This window comes from Sesamum indicum, linkage group LG8, assembly GCF_000512975.1.
Source record: "Sesamum indicum cultivar Zhongzhi No. 13 linkage group LG8, S_indicum_v1.0, whole genome shotgun sequence".
NCBI lineage: Eukaryota > Viridiplantae > Streptophyta > Magnoliopsida > Lamiales > Pedaliaceae > Sesamum > Sesamum indicum.
Window position 1 is genome coordinate 19,106,918 of NC_026152.1, and position 22,404 is coordinate 19,129,321.

General features: G+C 35.8%; 2 protein-coding genes, 1 long non-coding RNA gene and 6 other non-coding genes across 10 annotated transcripts in view; 1 reads left to right on the plus strand and 8 right to left on the minus strand.

Moving 5' to 3' along the window:
- The window catches only part of LOC105169381 (DNA polymerase kappa), a 6,233-nt gene extending 981 nt beyond the window's left edge, over nt 1-5,252 (minus strand). Inside the window, exons 1-12 of the mRNA XM_020696285.1 lie at nt 4,996-5,252; nt 4,700-4,872; nt 4,149-4,322; nt 3,871-3,994; nt 3,687-3,787; nt 3,447-3,533; nt 2,719-2,814; nt 2,480-2,600; nt 2,024-2,152; nt 1,645-1,736; nt 935-1,046; nt 109-383 (exon numbers count right to left, since the gene is read on the minus strand). Coding sequence (XP_020551944.1) covers nt 109-383; nt 935-1,046; nt 1,645-1,736; nt 2,024-2,152; nt 2,480-2,600; nt 2,719-2,814; nt 3,447-3,533; nt 3,687-3,787; nt 3,871-3,994; nt 4,149-4,322; nt 4,700-4,872; nt 4,996-5,083 — 1,572 coding nt within the window. The 5' untranslated portion in view covers nt 5,084-5,252. The remainder of the gene's footprint in view (nt 1-108; nt 384-934; nt 1,047-1,644; nt 1,737-2,023; nt 2,153-2,479; nt 2,601-2,718; nt 2,815-3,446; nt 3,534-3,686; nt 3,788-3,870; nt 3,995-4,148; nt 4,323-4,699; nt 4,873-4,995) is intronic.
- LOC110012410 lies at nt 6,960-11,672 on the plus strand. The gene is made up of 3 exons (XR_002287591.1): nt 6,960-7,057; nt 11,279-11,374; nt 11,447-11,672. It is a non-coding gene; the product is annotated as an uncharacterized LOC110012410 (long non-coding RNA).
- Nucleotides 8,323-8,394, minus strand: TRNAP-UGG. Its single transcript has one exon. It is a non-coding gene; the product is annotated as a tRNA-Pro (tRNA).
- TRNAP-UGG lies at nt 10,504-10,575 on the minus strand. Its single transcript has one exon. It is a non-coding gene; the product is annotated as a tRNA-Pro (tRNA).
- TRNAP-CGG lies at nt 11,787-11,858 on the minus strand. Its single transcript has one exon. It is a non-coding gene; the product is annotated as a tRNA-Pro (tRNA).
- On the minus strand, nt 12,380-12,451 carry TRNAP-UGG. The gene has a single exon. It is a non-coding gene; the product is annotated as a tRNA-Pro (tRNA).
- On the minus strand, nt 13,012-13,083 carry TRNAP-CGG. The gene has a single exon. It is a non-coding gene; the product is annotated as a tRNA-Pro (tRNA).
- Nucleotides 13,192-13,263, minus strand: TRNAP-UGG. Its single transcript has one exon. It is a non-coding gene; the product is annotated as a tRNA-Pro (tRNA).
- Nucleotides 13,640-21,677, minus strand: LOC105169383 (myosin-2 heavy chain). Of its 2 annotated transcripts, none has more exons than XM_011089777.2 (18): nt 21,576-21,677; nt 21,108-21,170; nt 20,326-20,419; nt 20,076-20,184; nt 19,945-19,983; nt 19,639-19,722; nt 19,316-19,377; nt 18,485-18,587; nt 18,093-18,242; nt 17,158-17,226; nt 17,013-17,069; nt 16,663-16,929; nt 15,672-15,755; nt 15,485-15,595; nt 15,060-15,130; nt 14,533-14,730; nt 14,257-14,350; nt 13,640-14,150 (listed from the first exon to the last, which is right to left on the minus strand). In XM_011089777.2, exons 2-18 carry the CDS (start codon nt 21,166-21,168, stop codon nt 13,869-13,871), a joined length of 1,935 nt encoding a protein of 644 aa, XP_011088079.1. In that variant the 5' UTR covers nt 21,169-21,170; nt 21,576-21,677; the 3' UTR covers nt 13,640-13,868. The 2 variants fall into 2 exon arrangements, with proteins under 2 accessions (XP_011088079.1, XP_020552179.1); XM_020696520.1 differs by lacking the exon at nt 21,576-21,677 and adding an exon at nt 21,274-21,501.

Consider the following 22,404-nt stretch of genomic DNA (forward strand, 5'->3'; position numbering starts at 1 on the left):
GAATCTTTTCCACAAAGTAAGATAGTGAAGTTATCCAAGTTTCAATGCCAAAGAAAGAACCAAATTGTACACATCTCTGAAATCATCAATCTGGAGATCAAAACTTGCCCCAGTTTCTGCTTCATCGCGGCCATGCCTTTTGTCAGTGGGATCAACATCCAACATTTGATGGGTATCCATAAAATCAAATGATTCACATGGCGCATGTGCATCGCTAGAGAAACTGGTCTCTCTGTCGATGGATAAAGTATTATCATCATAAATATTCGACTCTGAAACTCTTCCTGAGGCATCCTCTGTGACTATGAAGTTGGAAAGTGTTCTTTGTTTAGGGTCACTTGCAACACCTTTCTTGCTTTCATTGAAGTGTGACATTCGCAGTCCTAAAAATAGAAAAGAATTCAAGGCTCAAACATCTGTACTAAACAACAGTGTTAAAAATGAAGATAAATAGTATTGTTGTTTTATGAAAAACAAAAAAAAAAAACAAAACGGGCAAGTTCAGATAAGAATAGTAATTTCAACTAGAACAACATCCAATTATAAAACTTTAGAACTATGCTGAAATATAATGAGGAGTTAGGCCATCAAGAACCTCAGGCAGGCTATGTGATTTAATGAAATAACAAAGAAAATGGAATCATATTACTATTAACATTTTGAAAAATATTTCAGAAAAACAGGAACAGTTTACTGCTCCAAGATATGCTACATTGCTACTATACTAATGAAATGACCATAGTCTAAACACTAGAGAAAACCATGCTTTTAATCATCGAGAGCTCATAAATGTCAGAGTGGCTAGTATGTAAGAAGATTCCATCAGTCCCGGAGGTGCACAAGGTCATAAAAATGTAAGGAACTAGAATAACAGTTCACACATCATAGCAATTTTTCTGAAAAAGAAGAAACAAATCATACTCAGCTGACCTACCCATCAGTCTAAGTGATGCCGGAAGTTCAGCCTTAAGAAGCTTTGTGGCATGTTTCAGTATATCCTCACTTGAGCAAATATTGTCTGGCAGAGTCACTGCTCGAGTTCGTACCTGAGTATTCAAGTTGTATCAATAAGCATGCCAACAAAATATATCCCCCAAACTCAGTCAGGAATATTGGGATAAGTGTGTCAAGAAGAGGAATTATAGACATCAAATTCCAAGTTTCGGCTGCATGGCCAATAAAATCAACCAGCTTGACTGGTCTAAAACCAGAAACGGGTAAACAGAACCCTGAGAGTAACCATTATGCTATTCAACTATTTTGCAGGAGAACACCCAGAGAATCTCAGCTCCAGATGACCCAGGCATTTGATGTTTCAACTCCTTTCTGGTAAAGGTTTAGTGCCAGGGGTTTGAATCAGGGATATCGTTTTGCAAATATAAGCGGCCAACCAAAGTCCAAGAAACCCTTCCCTAACCCAGTGAAGTTGAAGCATACAGATCAAAATAAAATACAATTCAGCAGGTTGACCACTCAACAAACAGAAAACCAATCACTATTCATCGCCATTTAATGCTCATGATCATCTCAGTAACTTATATTTGAAAGACAAGAAAAAGAACTTTTAGCAAAAAATACACGTGGAAACAGTCTCTACAAAGAGAGTTCAAAGGCCCAAGAGTGCAGTAATGCATCACATATTACCTCAAAACACGATGTTTTCAACTTTAATGTCAATGTTCTTCCACAAAGGCCTTCTTTCTTCAAGTCAGAGGCAAGATTTTCTGAAAGATCCACTGCAAACAGATTTTTCCTGAATTAATTTTAGGATTATAAGTCAACAGCAGATGAAAATATTTTTACATTACATTTCACATGATATACCAGACAGCACCAGCACCTGTTAACTAAAGATTCATGTATCCAACTCATGTTAGTATAATGTTCATACCCCAGAATGCAATTGCTAAAAGACAGACATATTACATAAAGCAAGAATCGCATAATTTATAGGAGAGAAAAGGAGTAGCATAACTAAGACTGATGAAATAATCAAAACTGGCTGAGCATTTCTATCTGTTACCTAATTTCTGGAGAAATAATGCCTCATCATCAGTAGGTGAAAATGTTCTCTCATTACTCATACTTTTTCTTTGGGTCACTTGAGGAGTATCTGTCCTCCCAAGACCCAAACCGACAGACAAGAAAAAGTCTGCAAAAAGAAGCAATTGGTCATTAATATTTCCATAGCGATTGATATACGAAAATAATAGAATACCCTATGAAAAAGTAGGTAACTCAATCTCATTCTAATCAAGTTGCATCATGTAATGTGCAAACTGAGCAGCTTAAGAAATTCTACAGTATTATAAAAAAAGAAGTCAGACAATAGTATCTCAGAACTATTGACAAAAAACTCATGTGGATAATTCATATATCTAGTGATTCTCATCTTCAGCAATTCTTGTGCAGGTTCTCCAAGAAATCCATTTCGACTTCAATATTACTGAAAAGAGATTACCAGTATTTTGGCACAAACCTGCAGATGTCCGAGAGAACAGTGCGCAGATGAAATTACTTTTTTGCAGCATTTCCTCACATGTCGTGATTCCAAAAATTCCCTTCAAAATATTTTCAGTGACCTTACCAATACCCCCAATCTACAAATAGAGTTCTTCAGTGTAAGGAAAAAGGATGTGTGAATTTGAAACAAGCAACTTACCCATAATAAAATGGAAAAGCCATGACATGTGTATGAATAAGCATTTTGAAAAGCACCTTTCTTATAGGTAACGAGGATATAAATGTCATGACAGCCATGCGCTCATTTGGTAACACAAATTGGCCATTTGGCTTATTGATGTCTGAACAAACCTGATTAAAGGAAGAAAATACAGACTTCAAAATAATAAAACTTAACTGCAGACGTTAACCGAAAGTAACAGATGAAGATCTAATTGTCTCTCACACATATTAGGTAAATGTAACATTTATAAAATAAAGGTTAACAATATATGTAGCCAATGTTATAATCCTGCCTAACAACTTTAACCATGATCTGGAGATATATTAAATCTTGGTAGATACTTTTTCCCTTATATCACACAATTTTAACCAGATAAAAACTTCACAGTGAAATATGATCTACAAATCAATTTCTGCAAACGAGCAGATAGGCATAAAAATACAAAATGGACATGAGTGCGTGATAAAAACTTGCATTTGCTCTTATCATGTTAGGTTTGCTGCTAATGTAGAAGAAGCTTAAAGCCTATTTAGGCAAGAGATAGGCCAAGTTCTAGATATTTTTCTTTCAGTTCACAGAGGTAGACAGCTTATCATTAAAGTCTGTGGAGTATACAACAACTCTAAAACACGAAGTCAAAGAGCAATTTTAAGAGACGAGAATCATATGAGATCCAGGAACCAGTCGTGTTATGTGTAAATTAATGGTGAAAAATGTAAAAAAACACTTAACGAAGTAGTTCAGCATAAAGTTTCAAAACCTTAGCAAGCAAGCGATTTGGTGCTACTCCAGCACTACATGTGAGCCCAGTCTCCTTGTGGACACTTTCTCTGAGCTCTTCAGCCACCTTAAAAAAAGGAATAATTATCAAGCATTAATGACAACTACAGCCTGTGAATAAGACAAGAAAAACAGAAAAACTACAGATAGAAAATTAAAGTAAAATGTGCAAAGAATTAAATGAATTTCTGATTGCATCATAGTTCATGTTCTAACATACTTCTGCACCAGTCATTCCTTTTTCATTGCAGAAGTTTGTTATATCTAGGTATGCCTCATCCAAACTTGCAGCCAAGAAGTTGGGATCATATCTCTGGAAAACTAAATGCAAACAAGCGCCATGGTATTCAGAAAAATAATATATTCCATATCAACGAAGCCCAGAGGAAATTGTAGTTTCTAACCTTGTCTTGTTAAATCACTATAATAAGTGTACTTTTTGAAGTCTGTTGGAACAAAAATCAGTTTGGGACACAATTTACGTGCAATAAATCCAGGCATTGCAGCTCTAACCCCAAATTTTCGTGCCTGCAAAAAAATAATTATGCCTCATCAAAGGCAAACAAATAGATAAGATTATAACAGTGCATCAAAATATCGTTGTACTTGCCAAGCTATGCTATAAGCTAAACAGAAAAGCCTTCATGATTAATCATTAATGTCACAGTCCAGCCCCACCAACCTCATAATTAGCTGTCGAGATCATAGACATGCTACCAACCGCCATTGGCTTGCCTTTTAGAGAAGGATCAGAAAGTGTTTCAACAGCCGCATAGAAAGCATCCATATCCACATGTAGCCAAATCCTTGACAGATCACGTGTGGCTTCTAATTCGACAATCCTTTTATCAGCAAACTGTAAATTATATTTAGATATCAATTAGACCTTACGTATATCTATTTGGTAGGACAGATTACATGAAAGACCTGTTTAATCTTTCCATTTCTTGTCATTTTTATTCTTTCTTTCCTTCTTGCGTCTAATCTCCCCCTCCCTACATCACAATCCACTATCCAGTCGATTCCCATTTAAAATAAATCATCAGCCTGATTATATAGCAATGACATTAGCAATGCTGACAGTAATTATAATAACTATTGAAGCAACACTTGAATCCGACCCAATCTACGGAAATCATGTTAAGGCACAAAGATCAGAAAATTTCTAAACACAATAAACTAGTTGGTTTGATTCTTTCTTTTTGTCTGTTTTCACTCGGGGCTGATTCATACCTTCTGATACCGTGATATATCCACCGCAGTAAGCTTGGCAAGCTGCGCCCGCATACTCTCGATTTTCTGCTTCATGTAAACTTCTTTCTTTTCCTCATTCTCGAAATACTTGGACCCTTTGCTCATCTCATAAACTATCCTCTGCACTTTTTCCTTGTCCACCCCTTCCATCCCTAACACAAACCAACAACCCCGAAACTTAATCAAAGAATAACATAATAAAACCTTCTAGGAAACAGAATCAGAAGATAAACCTAAATCTAGTAAACTGGCCGAAATGGTACAGTAATCACTACCTGCTTTGGCGATAGTGTAGACAGTGTTATAAGATTGCCACGGCCGTGCGGGATCATTCTCGGTACTTGATTTTTCACTTTCCTCCATTTATTTTATCTTTTCTGATTCTCTCGACTGTTTCAATTGGGATTCTCGGATTATTCAAAAATGTTAGCAGAGGGTTTAAATTTTGGTAATATGCATTTGAATTCAATCGGAGGAAGGGAGATTTTGGAGGGGAAGAATTAGAAGGGGAACGACGCGCGAAAAATAAATATATAATCCAATAATCGTGCGGAGCCGAGATGAGATTTACACATAAGGACATCGGCTTACGAGAATGACAAATAAGTGCGTTGATAATATCAAAATTACAAGAAACAACTCAAGAAAGGACTAACTATAAAATATTCCATGAAAACACACCAAATTAGGAATTTGCCCCTGAAATGAAATAAGTGAGACAAAATCCCCATCCACTTATAAAATATGTTGCATGGTATTTTCAATGCTTCATATACCTACAAAAGTCTTACATAAAAGTTGAAATAAAACAAAAAAAAATTATATAATTTTGTAGTATCAAATAATAAACGGGTTATTTTTAATCATGGCTTCCATCAAAATTAAATTTTGATATAGATATTATTCTTTTTTTAATATACGAGAGCACGAACTCTAAATTAAAAGAATTAGCTATGTTATATTACTTATTTTAATTCACACAACCAAAATGTCGGGTATATGAAAAATGAAAGCGTACACAATGAAAGGGAAAAATCCTCACCTCACGGCATTTGAATTCTCAGTTTTTTTCTTTTCAATTTTTTTCCTACCATTTTTACAATTAATTATCAGAGAAATATTATAATGACCATATTTAATTTTTCTCCAAAGTTAAGTTGGAAGTCTCTTGATTTTTACCAAACCACATATCTGATAATCTGTGGCACAGATTGTCTTGAATGTGCTTAAGTGAATTTCCTCACACCTTTCCATCTATTTTCTTATCAACCATGTAAATACTCCCTAAAGGAAGCTCATACATCAGGGTTTTTTCGTTAAAAAGGCTGCCATCTTTCTCTCCCAATGGGATCCTTAAGACATGCCTTTCTGCATGTTTAGGAGTTCCTCTTGAAACCTACTAATGTGCGCTCTCCAATCGATGGGGGAATTGCATGCAGGGGCATGTCATCCTGCCTTCTGCCAGCACAATGTCCCCTACATATTAAAGTTACGTTAGTAGAGACATTAGCACTAGGTAATGATAATAATGGGGCCGCCGAAGTTAGACCCAAGATGGAGACAATAATTATTTGTTGGGGGTCCTCCAATGTTAGGGGACGATCCTCCCAAATGAAGTATCTGAGGAGGTGTTAGCATCGGTGTTGGTAGCTTCTATCGACATGTCTTAGTCCTGTATTTCCACATATTGTACCGATGATGCAGGCAAAAAAGGTGGTGCTCGGTCCTCTTAAAGCGAAAAATGGTTCAATTAAAGTTAGAAGATAAAAACATATAAATAAGTGTAAAAGATAGTGTTATTGCCCGAATTTTGTGTACAAGAGAGATATTGACATTAAGTAATACCATAAGTATGAAATGTAGGGGTTTCTTTATACTAAAGTTGCTACATAAAGGTAGGAGTTATAGTATGTAGGCTCAAAGCAAAGAAAAGCATAAAAAACATATCAAAATACAACGAAAAAAATTGCTATATTTTTACTGAAGGTTTTTTGCATATTTCCTTTATTACAGGGGTAAATTGTATTTTTCCTGTGCCAATAATACAATTAAATTCAATTTCTTTTCTTTGTTTATTTTAAAATATAATAATATTAATTTATATATTTACTATTAATTATATTATAATTTAAATATTATAAATTATTTATTATATGCTCGCAACAGTGGCATGCGATTACAACTAAGTATATTAAAAAAAAAAAAGGTAGTAATATCATTTCAAGTGGAAAGTCCCTTGACACCCTAACAACGGTAAACTAAACGACGCTCCTCGTTCGCAAACATTCCCTACCGCCACTTTCGTCTTTTGCCGCCATTGCGCTCTCACGGCCGCTGGTGAGCTATTTCCCCCTCTCTCTAAAAACGAAACAAGTTCTCAAATTTGCTTTTTCCTTTCACCATATTTCCTTTAACTTTCGCATGCCGAACTGAGTGGGAACAGTTTCCTGCGAAGAAAGGAAGTATTTTCACTCTAGTCGATTGAGACCCAGTTCAGTTTCAGTGTTTATGTTAATGGAAGATTCACATGATGTTTAATTTTATATTCGTAATACTGATGATTCTGACATTGGCGAGCTGTATCGTTGATTTGCTTGCTGATTTATTTAACAATTTTCTGCTGTTACTGTTTAATACTAAGTTACTGTTTGGACTTTATATGGTCTTGACTATCTGAGCGCACACAGTATTTTATTGGGTAATAGCTTTTGAGGAATTGATTGCCCGTCGCCTCCGGTTCGTCTGGCAGTTCTTAATTAATTCAGAACATGGGTTCTCTGTTAATTCTTTGAATTTGAAGTATAGAGATGGCTGCTGCTTTAATTAATAGTATATGTCACTTGCTTAGTCATTTTCTTTATTCTGTGCTTATTTAAAAAGTAGTTAAGTGAGGATCATAGTTTATTTTGTGATACTCCGTGTTATTGTGAAGTGATTGAACTGTTAAATGTATTATCATTATGTGAACTAGGAAGTAGTTAGGACGAAAGAAGCGGCTGAGGAGAAAAATGGAAAAATGGGAACAAAAAAACAGAGTATTCTTGTGAAATTCAATAACAAGAAATAAGCACTGGGGCATTCCAAGAATCTAACTCGGCACCTCTTGCACCCAAAGCGAGAATCATACCACTAGACCAAATGCCCAGTCATTTTTGCTTAATCTGTATTTGCTGTGTTGGTTTTGTATAAAAAGTTGTGGTTCAAGTCCAAGTCTAGATACTAGTCTCTTAGGTTGGTTGTTGTGTACTTAGGTTCTTGCATGCTCTCCTTTGAACCCTCAGGCAATCTAATGAGCTCATTAAGGAATGCACTACTTGTGGATTTTGTCAAATGTGTTACTGGAAATCCTTTGGAGTTTGACTGTAGCTTCCCCCTTTTCCCGTGCCAACAGAAGTTCAGCAATCAAATCAATGAGGATCGTAGTTTATTTTGTGATATGCTGTGTTATTATGAAGTAATTGAACTGTTAAATATATTATTATTATATGAACTATGAAGTAGTTAAGGTGAAAGTAAAGTGGTGGAGGGGGAAAAAAATGGGAAGAAAAAAACAGACAAACACATGTCATTTGTGAAAGTCAATGAACAAGAAACAAAAACCTGGGGCATTCCGAGAATCGAACTCGGGACCTCTCGCACCCAAAGCGAGAATCATACCACTAGACCAAATGCCCAGTTGTTTATGATTAATCTGTATTTACTCTGTTGATTTTGTGTTAGAAGTTGTGGTTCTAGTCTAAGTCAAGATACAAGTCTCTTAGGTTGGTTGTTGTGGAGTTAGGTTCTTGCATGCTCTCTATTGAATCCTCAGACCATCTAATGAGCTCATTAAGGAATGCACTACTTGTGGTTTTTGTCAAACGTGTTACTGGAAATCCTTTGGAGTTTGACTGCAGCTTCCCTTTTTCCGTTTCCAATGGAAGTTCAGCATTCAAACATCTTATATTCAGGCCTTCTACTAATTTACTATTTTGAAAAAAAAAAAAATCAATATATTATTCAACAGGAAGATATTCTTCGAACTGTGTTGACCTCCTGGCTTGGATAACATATGCCGTTAGTCACATTCTTCCTAGTTCTTTGATTCATTTTAGAATCATAATGATGTGTATATCATGTTCATTTTACACTTTGTGATTGAAATGCGCTTATCAAATTTGTTTTTATTAATGACTGTCCTCCTTTGGCTTTATGATGAGCAAAAGTTTTCTGAACTTATTTCCGCCATTTATCGATCATATTTTGCTTACAATTTTGCCTGACTTAAGTGTATTTATCACTTCCTGTAGTTTGAATTTCTGGTATAGCATCAGCAAATTGCTAACTCTTATTCAAGTTAGACTATTTATTCATCATATTTTTATCTGATCATGCTACCAATATCTGAGAAGTTTCTTGGTTGGGTTTGGATTTATAATTTTAGAACAGTATAAACAAATGGAACCTAAACTGAAATCTGTTTGGCTAGTAGTTGCAGTTATATTTCCGCATCACTCAGCTTTTATAACAGCTGGCTAGTTGGCAGCGCCTACTTGTATATGTTCCTAGCTCTTTCATTAACAATTTACAAGTGTCTGAATATGATTTGGTTTCACAAATGATGATTGCTCCATTCATAATTGACTTTGGTTTCTGTAAGTTGATTAAAAAGTCAGTTAATAGGAGAAAAGACAATCAAGAAAATGCATTAACATTTTTAAGAGATGGGGCATTCCGAGAATCTAACTCAGGACCTCTCACACCCAAGCGAGAATCATACAACTAGACCAAATGCCCAGACGTTTATACTTCATCTGTATTTGTCATCTTGATTTTGTGTTCGAAGTGTAGTCCTAGTCTAAGTGTAGATACAAGTTTCATATGTTGGTTGATAAATTTTTTGCATGCTCTCCTTTGAACCCTAAGACAATCCACTAAGCTTAACAAGTAATGCACTACTTGTGGTTTTCGTCAAACGGTTTACTGGCAAATCCTTTGGAGATCAACTCAGCTTTCCTTTGTTTCCTTGCTTTGGAACTTCAGCAATAAGTGTCTTATATTATTAACTATTTTGAAAATTAGAGATCAGTATATTATTCAATAGGAAGATATTCTTCAAACTGTATCGATCACCTGGCATGGGTAACACATGCCATTGGTCACATTCTTCCCAGTTCTTCAATTCATTTTAGCATCATAATGATGTGTATATCATGTTCACTTTTACACTTCGTGATTGAAATGCCCTTACTCTTGAGTGAGTTATCAGAAGTGGCTTATCAATTTTGTTTTATTAGTGAATGTGCTTCTCTTTTGATTTTATGATGAGCAAAAGTTTTTTTAATTTATTCCACCCATTTTTCTTTCATAGTTTGTTTACAATTTATTGACGGATTTCAATATAGATAGCAGTTTCCGTAGTTTGATATTTGATATACTATCACCTAATTGCTAACTCGTATTCAACTCAAACTCTGTTTATTCATCATATTTTTATTTGATCTTGCTAACAATATCTAAGTTTCTTGGTTGGCTTTGGATTATATAATTTTTAAACTTGGTATAAATAAATGGAACCTAAACTCTGAAATCTGTTTAGGCAGGGTACTATTGTGCATTTATGTTTCTGTATCACTCAAGACTCCTTGCTAGCTGACATTGCTTGCCTGTATATGCTCTTAGTTCTTTTATTAACAATTTACATGTTTCTGAGTTTGATTTGGTTTCATAAATTATTTGTTCCATTCCTATAGATGATAGGAGAAAAAGGTAACCAAGAAAATGCATTAACAGTTTTTAATATTGGGGCATTCCGAGAATCGAACTCGGGACCTCTCGCACCCAAAGCGAGAATCATACCACTAGACCAAATGCCCAATCTTATCTACTCATTGTATTTGTTGCGTTATTAAGTTTGTGGCTTAAGCCAACAGTTATTGTTTTGAACATTTATTCTTTTTGTATCTCTCAATATTTTGCAATGAGGCATATTGGGAAAATTATAAATGCAGTCACCACTTAAGGAATAATTCTGCAGTGGATCCCTTTTAGCATTACCTCAATGAAACATGTGAATAATCTGCTGAGACTTCAGCAAAAAGGGGCACATTTTTTGAGTTTTTGTTGCAACTTCCCTAGGTTGCAACTTGCAAGTATCTCGATGATTTTGCTTGCGTAGTGTTTTGACTTTTGATGCATGTAGCTCTAGACGGACAGGCAAAACTTGTGGTTTTGAAACTTTAACTAGCTACTACATTTAAATTGCCAACATAGAAAATCTGTAACAGATGCTACAGAGTGGCTACAACTTCTTACTTTCTGGTTGGATCATGGATACTAGTTGTGCAATTTTGCTGTATTGGTGTCTATTAGAGTGCTTTTCCATTTGGTTGCATATGTTGTTTGATCTGTGGCTGTGCTATGTACACCTTGGTGAGTGGCAATGGATTATTGTAGTTGAAATAACATGAAAACCAAATATGTATAGTAAAGTAGGAGCATTTGAAGTCTGCATACCAGTAAATATTGCATCTTTGATAAATATTTACTGTTTTGTATTTGTTTACTTCTTTTCACCAGGCTCTTGGTCCTGTATTTCTGGAACAAACAAGATCTGTTCAATCCCTATGGGTGATTAACGCAGTTCCTGCATTCAGAGGCTACATCTAAGATCAAGTATCTCTTTTTTTATTCATTTATTTAGATATAAACATAAATAATTATTTAAGAAATTTTTATCCTTTGCAGGATCTGCCACTGATTCTGATGCTGCCAATGCTTAATTTTTGCTTTGTCACATACAGCATTGGAGTTATGGTATTCCCATTTTTTTATTAATTGTTTTGGTTGTTGGTGCTGCTGCTGCTGCTAATATCTTTTTCATGCTTAAACCTACCATTCAGACCTAAGTCTTACACCTGTGGTAATAATTGACTTATCCTGAGCATCATCTTTAGCAGTACCTTTTAGAAGATCTCTCTCACACAAATGGCATAAAGATAGAATTGCCTTTCATTCTTATTTTCTCCTAATAGCCCAAAAACTTTGAAAATAAATAGTTTTAGGATTTAAAATTACTTGTTTGATTGGGGCATTCCGAGAATCGAACTCGGGACCTCTCGCACCCGAAGCGAGAATCATACCACTAGACCAAATGCCCAGCTTGCTGGTCGTTAACATGCTGCTTTATTAGCCTGTATCCATCTTTGCTGAGATGGAAGGTTAACTGGTCTTGGATGGTTGATTGGTTACTTTAAGTAATCAGAGACTTTGTTGAAGTAGGGAAAGATAGTGGCTTGCTTCTATGGAGTTTCCTGCTGCCGCCTCCTTTTTGCTGTTCTCTTTTTCCTGATCAGTTTGATGTTTAGAGCAACTTTGTAAGCCATCAATTGCTGGAGTTTAGAACAAGACTTAAAAGTGGGTCAACTACTGTTTGTAAAAGATTGAAAATGGAATAGTATATTGTCAAAAAAGCAGATGCTGTTTAAAAATTACATCTCATCCCACGTGAAGCTAGCCTATGTATCAGTTAAACTGGGTGCTTATTCTTCAAATATGTGCCAACTAGGATCTTAATATTTTGTTCCTGTCATGCATGATGTCATGGTGTGTCCTCTGTTTCCTGAAAATATAATTGGAAAAAATAAAATGTTGCTACTAGACTATGTTTACTAATCGGTTGGGGCATTCCGAGAATCGAACTCGGGACCTCTCGCACCCAAAGCGAGAATCATACCACTAGACCAAATGCCCAGTTGCTGATAAACCTGCTGACTACCTTTAACGGTATTACAAAGTTTAGTTATTTACTCTATGGTAGTATTTGTCTGCACAGTTTTAACGAGCAAATTTGATTAGCTATCTTAAAGTGTTGCAACTTTCACTAGATCATTATGGCACTATAGATATATTCAGCATGGAATTACCTAAGTTGCATGACTGATGTGCTGAAGGCTGAGATTACAGGTTTTTTGTGTACATCCCAATATGAGTTCTGAGTGTTTGTTGTTGCATGCTGTAAGTCGGTTCTTGAAACGTTCGATAGAGTTGCATTTAAGTGTGTTATGAGGGACTTCGACGATTGGATCTCTGGTTACGTGTTATGTGGTAATTTAGTGTAAAGAGTTTTTCTCACTTAAGTTTTAAAGTAACAAGAAATCTTTTTTGTAATAAGATTGACGCTTGTTTTCCAAGTTTGAATTGTATATGTGGTGGTGGAATGTTCAATTGAGGCATCTAGTTCCGGCCTTCTGCGTAGGTTGGAAACTTGAAATGTATCAAACCGAGGTAAAAATGCAAGTGAAATAAGATATGGGGCATTCCGAGAATCGAACTCGGGACCTCTCGCACCCGAAGCGAGAATCATACCACTAGACCAAATGCCCTGTTTGACGGAATTGTTGTGCTTTGTATACTTGTATTTTGCCCTTCTTGCTTTGTTGGTGATAGGCAAAAAGTACGGTATTAGGGGCTGGAATAAAAAGTGTGTTATGGGGGCATTCCGAGAATCGAACTCGAGACCTCTCGCACCCAAAGCGAGAATCATACCACTAGACCAAATGCCCAACCTGCCATACAAAATTCGTGCTTTATAATAGGTTGCTTCTACTTCTCGAATGGAGAAAGTTTTCAAAAATGCCGCTTTTGAGTTTTAACTCACATACAGAGATTATGATCCATTTCCATGGATTTGACGTCGACCATTTCCTTGCTTCTGCCAGAAAAATGGGGTGCCTTGTCGGCTGCCTGTCCCCGAGTTCATAGTCCCATGACAATGATAGTTGATTATGGAGAAACCACGATTACATAATCTATGTAATTGAAGGATATTAAAAAAAACAATAAAAAGAATAAATCATACTGTTTGATTTCAGGTAATCGTTTCTCGCATTTCTAATTTAACTTTTTAAAAATATAAATGGGTATTATATACATATTATGTGTGTAAACTTCTTTTTAAAAAAAAATTACAAATATACAACAACTGTCATTGTCGTTTGAATGCAATACAAAAAAACAGCTGTACAATACATAGCAAAACCACCAAAAACATTCCAAGAATTTCTACAAAGATTGAAGAAAATGAAGCAATATCCAATATACATAGTTCCTTCCTGCAATCAGTTTTGCCTAATCAAAAGTTCATGCAATGCTTCCACCCAACTGCCCTTCACTCATATTCCTTACCCCTTCCCTTATTATTGGAAATTTGGGCCTTGAGGATCTGAGCGGCAAATATCAAGAGCTCCACCATCTCAAGACCAGCAGCAGAAACGAAGTCCACTTTCTCGTTGTCGTTTATCTCGTTGTACAATTGATCAGTTTCGGCCGACCAACTGATGGGAAGAGAGCTGCTGAGGGCCGTCTTTACAAGGTTTGCTTCGGCAATAACTTGATCTAGAGCTTCAACGTGCATACCATTCTCGGTTTCTGCTGCAGCTGAATCTTTGACCTACAAAGATGGAAAGAAAGCATGTTTTTACTTCTGAGGATGATTTTATTTTACTACTCACAAATATAGAAGGAGAGCAATCAAACATAACATAAAGAAGGATAACCTTCAAGAGTGTAATCCTGAGCCTCCGAACTGAAGAAAGTAAATGCTCCATGCTCTCTAGGCTCTCCTTGAGGCTTGCGTTTTCAATCCTCATCCTGCACGCAGGAGTGTAAGGGTAAGACAACGTTATATAATATTTTTCTTTTGATTGCTAGAAATTCATAGCAGAGCCAATTGCTTTTCAAATCGTTTGGCAACAAGTAATGGTTTGAAGATGTGATGAGCTGAAAAGGGATGTGCCGAAAATATCAGTGGCCGTTTCAATATGTCAACGAACCTTGCAAAGTCCATGTGATGACTTGTTTTTTCATAATGATGATGCCCATCAGCATTGTTTCCATCTGAGCCTCCGACCCACCGTGTAAAATAACTTTTCTTCAGCAGATTCTTTAATTTTCCATCTTTTTCCGGTACAATTCTCCGTTCTGCGATCTCGCCCGACTGCGTCCCTTGTATCTTGTCCTGACTGATCCTTCTGCATGAATTTCCAGATGTTACTATAAATATTACAAGTAATTGTGATGGGAGAAAAAATTAATATGTGGAGTGCAAAATCAAAAGTAAACACAAAGCATATATTTGAGTTTTAAAGATGATCTGGAGTTTACTTCCACGTCTCTTATCAATTGCAATTCTCACTATGAATGTTCCTATCCTCTTTTCCCAAGATTTTTAAGACAATTAACATTGCAGAATATGCCAGTACCAGTTCTCTATGAGAGAAACGTGGTTGACATCTGAATTCCAACTCGTATGAAGAAACCGTAACGCAAGCAAGACTCATTAACAAAGAAGAGAACATACTCTTGTAGCATATAGCTTTCCTGCTTCAGCTGTGCTAACTCCATAAGAGCTTTAACCTTTTCATTCGTAACCTGAGCCAATGAACAAAGAAAAACAATAGAATAGCATCAAATCGTGGTAGTTGATTCACCAAAGACTGGCAAGAATCATACTACCATTTTTGTGTACTAGAATTCTATTCCTTTGTATAATAAATACACTAATACATCATTTATTTTAAACACCAACTATTCCATGGTATACAAGGTCCTCTTACAAGGTTTGACCGACATAGATACAAAAGAAATTTGTATAACTCAAGAATTTTCAATAAGATACATCCAAAATTGCATCCAAACCACATTCTCACAAAAATAAAAAAACTTTCTTATAGCAGGCAATAAGGATGGTAAATTTGGAGAACACAGGCATTCAAATATTATTACCTGCAGTAAATTTCTCTGAAGTTCCTCAACTTTTTTCTGTAAAGCTGCATTTACATTCCTCTCTAGTAGGTGTCTCTCTTCTTGTTGTGATAAAAGTAACAATGCTGCAACCTGAATAATGACAAAACAGATAAATATGAATATGATCTCAAAATGCTACATCCAAGGAAGAGGTCCTCCAAACAACCTTCTCCTGCAATGCCAGAGCAAGGGCTTCGGAGGTAGCAACAGTTTCAGAAGCACTGGAAGCTGGCAGGTGAGGATCATCATCCTGAAACATGCGAAGCAAATCAAAGGCCTATACATATATCAATGTTGAAATCACAAAGCAGCGCAATCTTAACACAAAGCAAATACTCTGATCTATTACTCTCTCAAACTATTTTCAGCATCAAAATAGCACTTAAATACGAGCCAATTTTGTCTAATTCTGTGTCGGCATCACAAAACTAATAAGAGAAATCACTCTACTAAAATGATTGCATTAACATTTTACTAAACATTAGACTTCTGGATTGCAACTCCACATATTTAAAACTATTAGTGAGGGGAAGCATATGGACAGACCATTTGAAAACATAAATGAAAATACAATAAGTAATGCCTCCAACATCGACAAATGTCCTACTATTAGGTAAGAACAAAATGCGTAAACCGACTATCCAAACCACAAATCCTAAGTTCACAACTTGAACTCCCAATTTGGTACAGGGACTCTGGTGAGGAAAGAAAAAGAAATGCCAAAAGAAAATGAGTTTGGGTTGTTTGGTGCTTTGGGTAATATAAAGGAAAATAGAACACGATAAATTTTCATGTAGCTGTGAAAGGCACATTTTCCTTGCAAAAACGTTACCAAAATGAGAGAAAAATCCTAAAAGACAGGACAATTTGCTCATTGCTTTCCTCTTCATTATTTTCCCACCATTTCCATAGAACACCAATAAGATTAGGATATGGTACTTCTTTGCTTTTTCTTTTACTTTGTCCTATCATTCCTTTCCTCATTCAATCCTTGAACCAAAAAAAGTGTAATAGATAATAAATATGCCAGACTAGATAGAGAAGCCCCACCCAAGTAGTTGCAAGTGGAGTGGGGAGGAGAATATAGAGTTAAAGAAGAAAAACAGGTTATACTGAGACAACACATGTCAAGACAAGCCACAATAGCAAGAGCATGCCTTAGTGGTTGAAGCTGGAGCAGAATCAGCACTGATATGCACATCTATACATTCGCTTTCTTGTAATTCCTTCTCTTGTATCATAGAAGATTTCAAGTTGCATTCTGTACTCAGTTCAAGCTGCCTCATCTTCTCAACTATCAGATCATTAATTGATTTTAGCTCTGAATTCCCCTCTTCAAGTAATTTCATGATATCACTTCTGTACTGAGAATGGATATCAAGTAATGCTGATATCTGCTTCTTGATCTTCTTTTCCGAAAGGATCTTAACATTAAATAGCTGGAAATCAGTACAGAACAATGCAACTGCAGACTATGTGTTGTACATCCAGGAAAATAATTTCTTACTCTCTTTTTCTCTAAATCAAAAACTTTCTTCTTCAAATGAGTTTCAATTTCCAGTCCCTATTCACCAACATACAGGACAACATAGTCATATCCAATGTAGCTGGAGTAGCACATATTATGCACAGTACATAAAAAGGAAGCTCACCACTCGAAGCTTGCTTTGCAAATTATCGACACCTTTCCTTAGAGTCTCAATTTCTGCTTCAAGTGAATTCTGTCTGAAGAAAAGTTAATCAATAGATTACCCCAATGGGAAGTCAAGAAGTAGATATGTTAATTTCAGTACTCCATTTAACTCCTAGCAACTATTTTAGACACCGTGTTTTATTTATTCCTTTTTGATATGTTTATTGGCAAATTGAAAACTCAATGCCATAACACAGGGAGAACATATCTGAAAGTCAAGTAAATAAGGATCAGATACATCGCCAGGATCACATGGTAATCTACTGCAAGAATAAGAAAATTTTGTGTTGAGATACTGTGTATCTTAAGCAGATTAATCTTCTTTGCAGTTGTAATAGTCATATGCAGCATAAAGCCTAATATTAGGTAAGGCCTCTGCCACCTGAATTTGAGCTCCAAAATAGGTCCCCCAGCAGGCAGCAAAGGTACATCATTTTCAAATGTAAAGATGCAGATAGTACTCTACGAGGAAAAATGGAAAAAGATATAGAAGCAAGGAAGAGGATTATTTGGTAGAAATTCAAACAATTTATCTTGCAACTCTGCTGCTTAAATATGAAGTCCAGATCCAGAAACAGCATAACCATTTCGTTTCATATTAGGAATTTGAAATTGAAAAGGACTGTCAAATATAGCATCATTTCAAAGCATTTGACATAAAATGGAGAAAGTCCAGAGAGAAGAAAGCAGCAGGGTATGAAATGAATGACAAAAGACAGACCTTAAATAGGAACTAGAACTTCCAATTAATAATAGCATCAATCAGATAAAATTAGCATGAATGTAGTTCAGACATTAGGGAACATCTGAACAGCTAATACAAATCGATTAATCATAGGTATTCTAGTTCAAAAGTCCAAATAAGAAATGGACAAATTATCTACAGGAACTTACAATGTAATTGGAGGTGGAAGTATCCTCATCATTTTGGAACCTCCACATTTCATCTGAATCGTTCATAAGACAATCACATTTCTCTTCCCAGCTTGCATCAGTAAAATTTTCCAGGGACCACTGTCTGATGTGGTAAAATTTATTGATAACCTATTGTAAACAAAATACATCCTTCAAACAAAGACGGGTGGATAACATTGTAACAATGTGATTGTCATTTTTCATTTCAAAAGCCCTAAGCAAGTAGCAGGAGAATAATGCTGAGAAGTAAATCCTATGTCATATATTCAAGCCATCCTAAGTTCTATAAGTAGAGGAGTTACTAAATATGCCTTGTTTTTGAGATTGCTATCATATAGCATCATATAGACTGTAACTATCCATACAACTACCTCTTTGAAAACCTCATTCTGCTTTTCACGCTTTTCTAAATCAATCTGGAGTGCCATGACTAGCTCTTTTTCTTCAAGAAGTTCCGCGGTCAGCTCTTGAACCCTGTAAAAAGAAGAGTATGTTTTAAAACTGCTCTAACCCGCGCCGAAGAGAAGAGGTCAAAACTAATAGCAAACAAGGATTGAAACCCTATCTATAGCACCCACTATGAGACTCTTACTTTATCTTACCATAAAGAGAAGCTAGTATAGCACATCAACCAGAAGAAGAAATTAAATACAATGCATTGGATGTTCACCAATGTTCCATTACAGATCTAAAGGATAATAGAGTTACTAGTGGATGGGGCCTGGAAATGAAACACCAGCCCTTAAGGCAAACGAAAGACCAAAAATCTTTTTTGAAATTATCGGATACCATAAAAAAGCATAAAAGTGTAGACCCTTGGGTCCTCAACCTTTAGAAGGAACTTCAATGAACTCCATAATATTTAAACTGATTTTATTTCTATATGTTGCAAAACATGTAGCATCTTCCAGGGAATATGAATTTGATTCTTAATTGTATTCCCAAATTTAGATCCCATCTGATGAACATCAAAATTGTATATAACTAGTCGCAGAAGCCCACCCGCTATTCATGTCCACACAGCCACCATGATGGTATTCGTGTCAAACACATTACCTCAACAGAAACTGAACGTTATAATGGGACCTTTGAGAGCATGCTGCAGAACATACCAAATTGCTACACAGTTCAAGTAGGCTTTTCTCCAACCCTAAAACATGTTTAGAATGACTAGAAAAGGTAAAAGATATTCAGTGGAAGACCTCTTTTGAGATTTGTCGAGTTCCTGTGGCATGAGTTCCACTTTCTCCTTAGCTTTTTCAGCCTATTACAACCATAAATCAAAACCGATTAAGAAACATAATCGGGTATTTTAAGTCTTCCATGTCAGAAATTGAAAAATGAGGAAGAACTACCAGAACACCCCATATGCTTGTTAACAGAGGCGGATAGAATGCACCTTACACCCAAGCTTTAAGACACACACTAAGGTTATACAGTTCTAATACACATCAAACAGAATAAGAAGGGAGTGGCATAAGGAAGGGGAAGGGAAAGGTAATAAGCGAAGGAAGAAAAGGCCAACCTCCATTATTGCATTATCTCGTTCAGCAAAAGCAGCAGCAACACAACCTTGGAAAAATTTAAGCTGTTTCTCAGCTTCAACATTCTGGCAATGAAGTCAAACACTAAATGTAGTCAACTAACATATGAAAATTTGACAGTTCCTAACTTAAAATATTTATAGCCAGATAAGGAGTGATAGTTTTATAAAAAATCGCATTAGTTTGACAAAAAAATGCATGGAAGCAGCTAATTAGGGCCAGTGGCAATCTAAAATAACAAAATTTACATGCACTAACATGTACTCAAGAGAGAGAGAGAGATAGACCTTTAGGACTTCTGCACTATGTAGATCTGCTAGTTGACTCTGAAAACAGCAGCATGTAAGATCGGATTTATTTTTCATGAATAACTAAAACCCATGCAAGTGATACTAATGAACCGATGTTTGGATTTCACCTTAATACGATAAGCCTCAGATAGCTCCTCCTGAAGATTTTGATTTTCTCTTGTGCAAGCAGACAACTTATTTTGCAAGTTCTCAATCTCCTGCTCCAATGCAGCCGTCCTAATTTGAGAAAAATCAAGAATAATATTTCTGGTGACAAAAAGATCAGGCACACTCTATCTTCCCTCTGCAAGGGATCAAAACATAGATGCAGAATTTATAATAAGATGTCAAAACTCAATATCTAAAACTTCTTTCCACCTCTGGAAATGCATTCGAGTTGCCACCCCGAGATAGGCAGGTCCTGCTTGTTGCATACACAACTGTTCAATATCTTTATGCAGTTCGGCACGTTCTGTAGAAAAGAATACGCCAGATGAGCAACCAAGGCCTAAACTAAAAGCTTTATCAAACATGGGAAATCGGTTAAATGGCAGACCCCTCATGACAAACCTAATCATTCTAGTCTATCCGTAGACCCAGATCATGCATCCCATCTCCTGCACAACCACGTCTCGTTTTCCGAGCTTGATTATGAATATAGAAGCATCTGATTGTGCATGGAACTATCCTTTACTTTTAGCAGAATAATCAGTCTTCTCCAGTTTAATTACACTGGCCATTCACATTTTTATGTGCTTAAAAGATATCGTGAATTCATGGTCTTGCTTCTTTACTAGCAAAGTGACAGGAATTCACCAAGGTTGCGAAATCTATAAAAAGACTTTCCATTTGACCAAGGGCTCGAAATGTCCAAAGATTTTCCACTTCTATTGTCTGCATCGCCAGATTCCTCATAGATGGTTATCTTAAGAGATTAAAACATCCGTATTGCATGCTGTCTCACGAGAAAGATTCAAACTACAAGCTTCAACTGCAATACATCTAACATTACATATACCTCGGCAATAACTAATCATCATTTCCATTTTCAATCACTCACATAATCGTCAAATAAAGAAATTTATATACTTGAAAGTACCATTCTCACAGATAAACAAAAATCCACAAATAAAGTGACTACAAACCATGTGAATACGTACCACGCTCCAACTGTTCAACACGAGCAATTAAGGATTCATTTTCGGTAGAACCTTGATCCATGACTGAAAAGCAAAATCATATAGAACTATGTTAAAACTTCACAAAACTTAAAAGAAAACATTAATATCTTCATCCCACAAAACTCAAATTACTAAAACAACATACGCCTGCAGGCTGCAATCGCGTTGCACCCACGAAACAACTTCAGGAACAAAACCAATAAAGCTTGCAACTTTAACCACAGCGCACGATGATTCTAGACTTGGAACTACTAATTCAGAACTAATAACATTGTCAACGAATGTCTCAAATCCCCAACACAGTTAAACGATGAAATTCGTACCAAAAATTGCATCCCGCCGATTATTCGGCCATAAACTAAGGCACTAATATAAGAAAAACAAAAACCAACCAATTAAGGGCTCGTACAAGCAACAGCTGCACAAGAAAATCATAGAATTAGTTACCTGAAAATCAAGAGTATATTCGGAGCTCTAGAACATGGCGTCTCTTATTTCTCGTGTCCGCGGACGAGGCGTAATGATTGTCCTCTCTCTTTTCTTTTGATTAAATTAAATCAATCGGGCTGTAAAATTCTTTTCTTTGTTGATTTTCTTGAAATTGCACTTTCACCCACACAAAATTTAAAAGTTGCAAATTCACCCAACTGTATGAAATGGTTTTAATTTTTTCGAGCAAAATTGAAATAAGCACACCCTTTTGAGTTACCATCTGAAATTGATATGTCCATGCCTTTTGCATGAGGTATTACTCACTTTAACTTCGTACGAGCCTCATCATTTTGTTATAAAAAGGATGTTTTAGGACTTATAAACCATTTAAATTCTTGATTTTCAATCAATGTGGGACGTTTATCTACATCAGAAATATTAGTTGATTTTACAATATGTTTATTGATTGATTCATGTTTTATCAATTTACTAATATTAATGTAATATATAATTATCATTTTTAAAAATATAGATATACAAAAGATTGTATGTACAATACATTTTATTTTTATTCTGACTGAACAATTGTGAATCGCCTTACGAATTCAATTCAAATTGTGTACCTGTAATGAATTTCATGTCAACACTGATTTTATAATTTGGGGATGGATCAAGTTTAGTAGAGACTCACTGGCAAAAAAGTGTGGGACCCGAATTGCACTAATTGAAAGTTAATTTGTTAATATGGATTTTAACTTTCTTATGCCCATCCGGAAAGAATTAATTTCATTTTTAATGCGGAATAAGGATACATATAATAATAACAAAAATAATAGCTTCTTCC

Excerpts from the sequence above, each read along its gene's own strand:
- LOC105169383 (XM_011089777.2), bottom strand. The coding sequence starts at position 21,168 with ATGGATCAAGGTTCTACCGAAAATGAATCCTTAATTGCTCGTGTTGAA. Across the intron at positions 18,243-18,484 it reads AGAATGAGGTTTTCAAAGAG|GTTATCAATAAATTTTACCA; the intron begins GTAGTTGTATGG and ends TGTTTACAATAG. Across the intron at positions 15,131-15,484 it reads TTCAGAGAAATTTACTGCAG|GTTACGAATGAAAAGGTTAA; the intron begins GTAATAATATTT and ends TCATTGGCTCAG.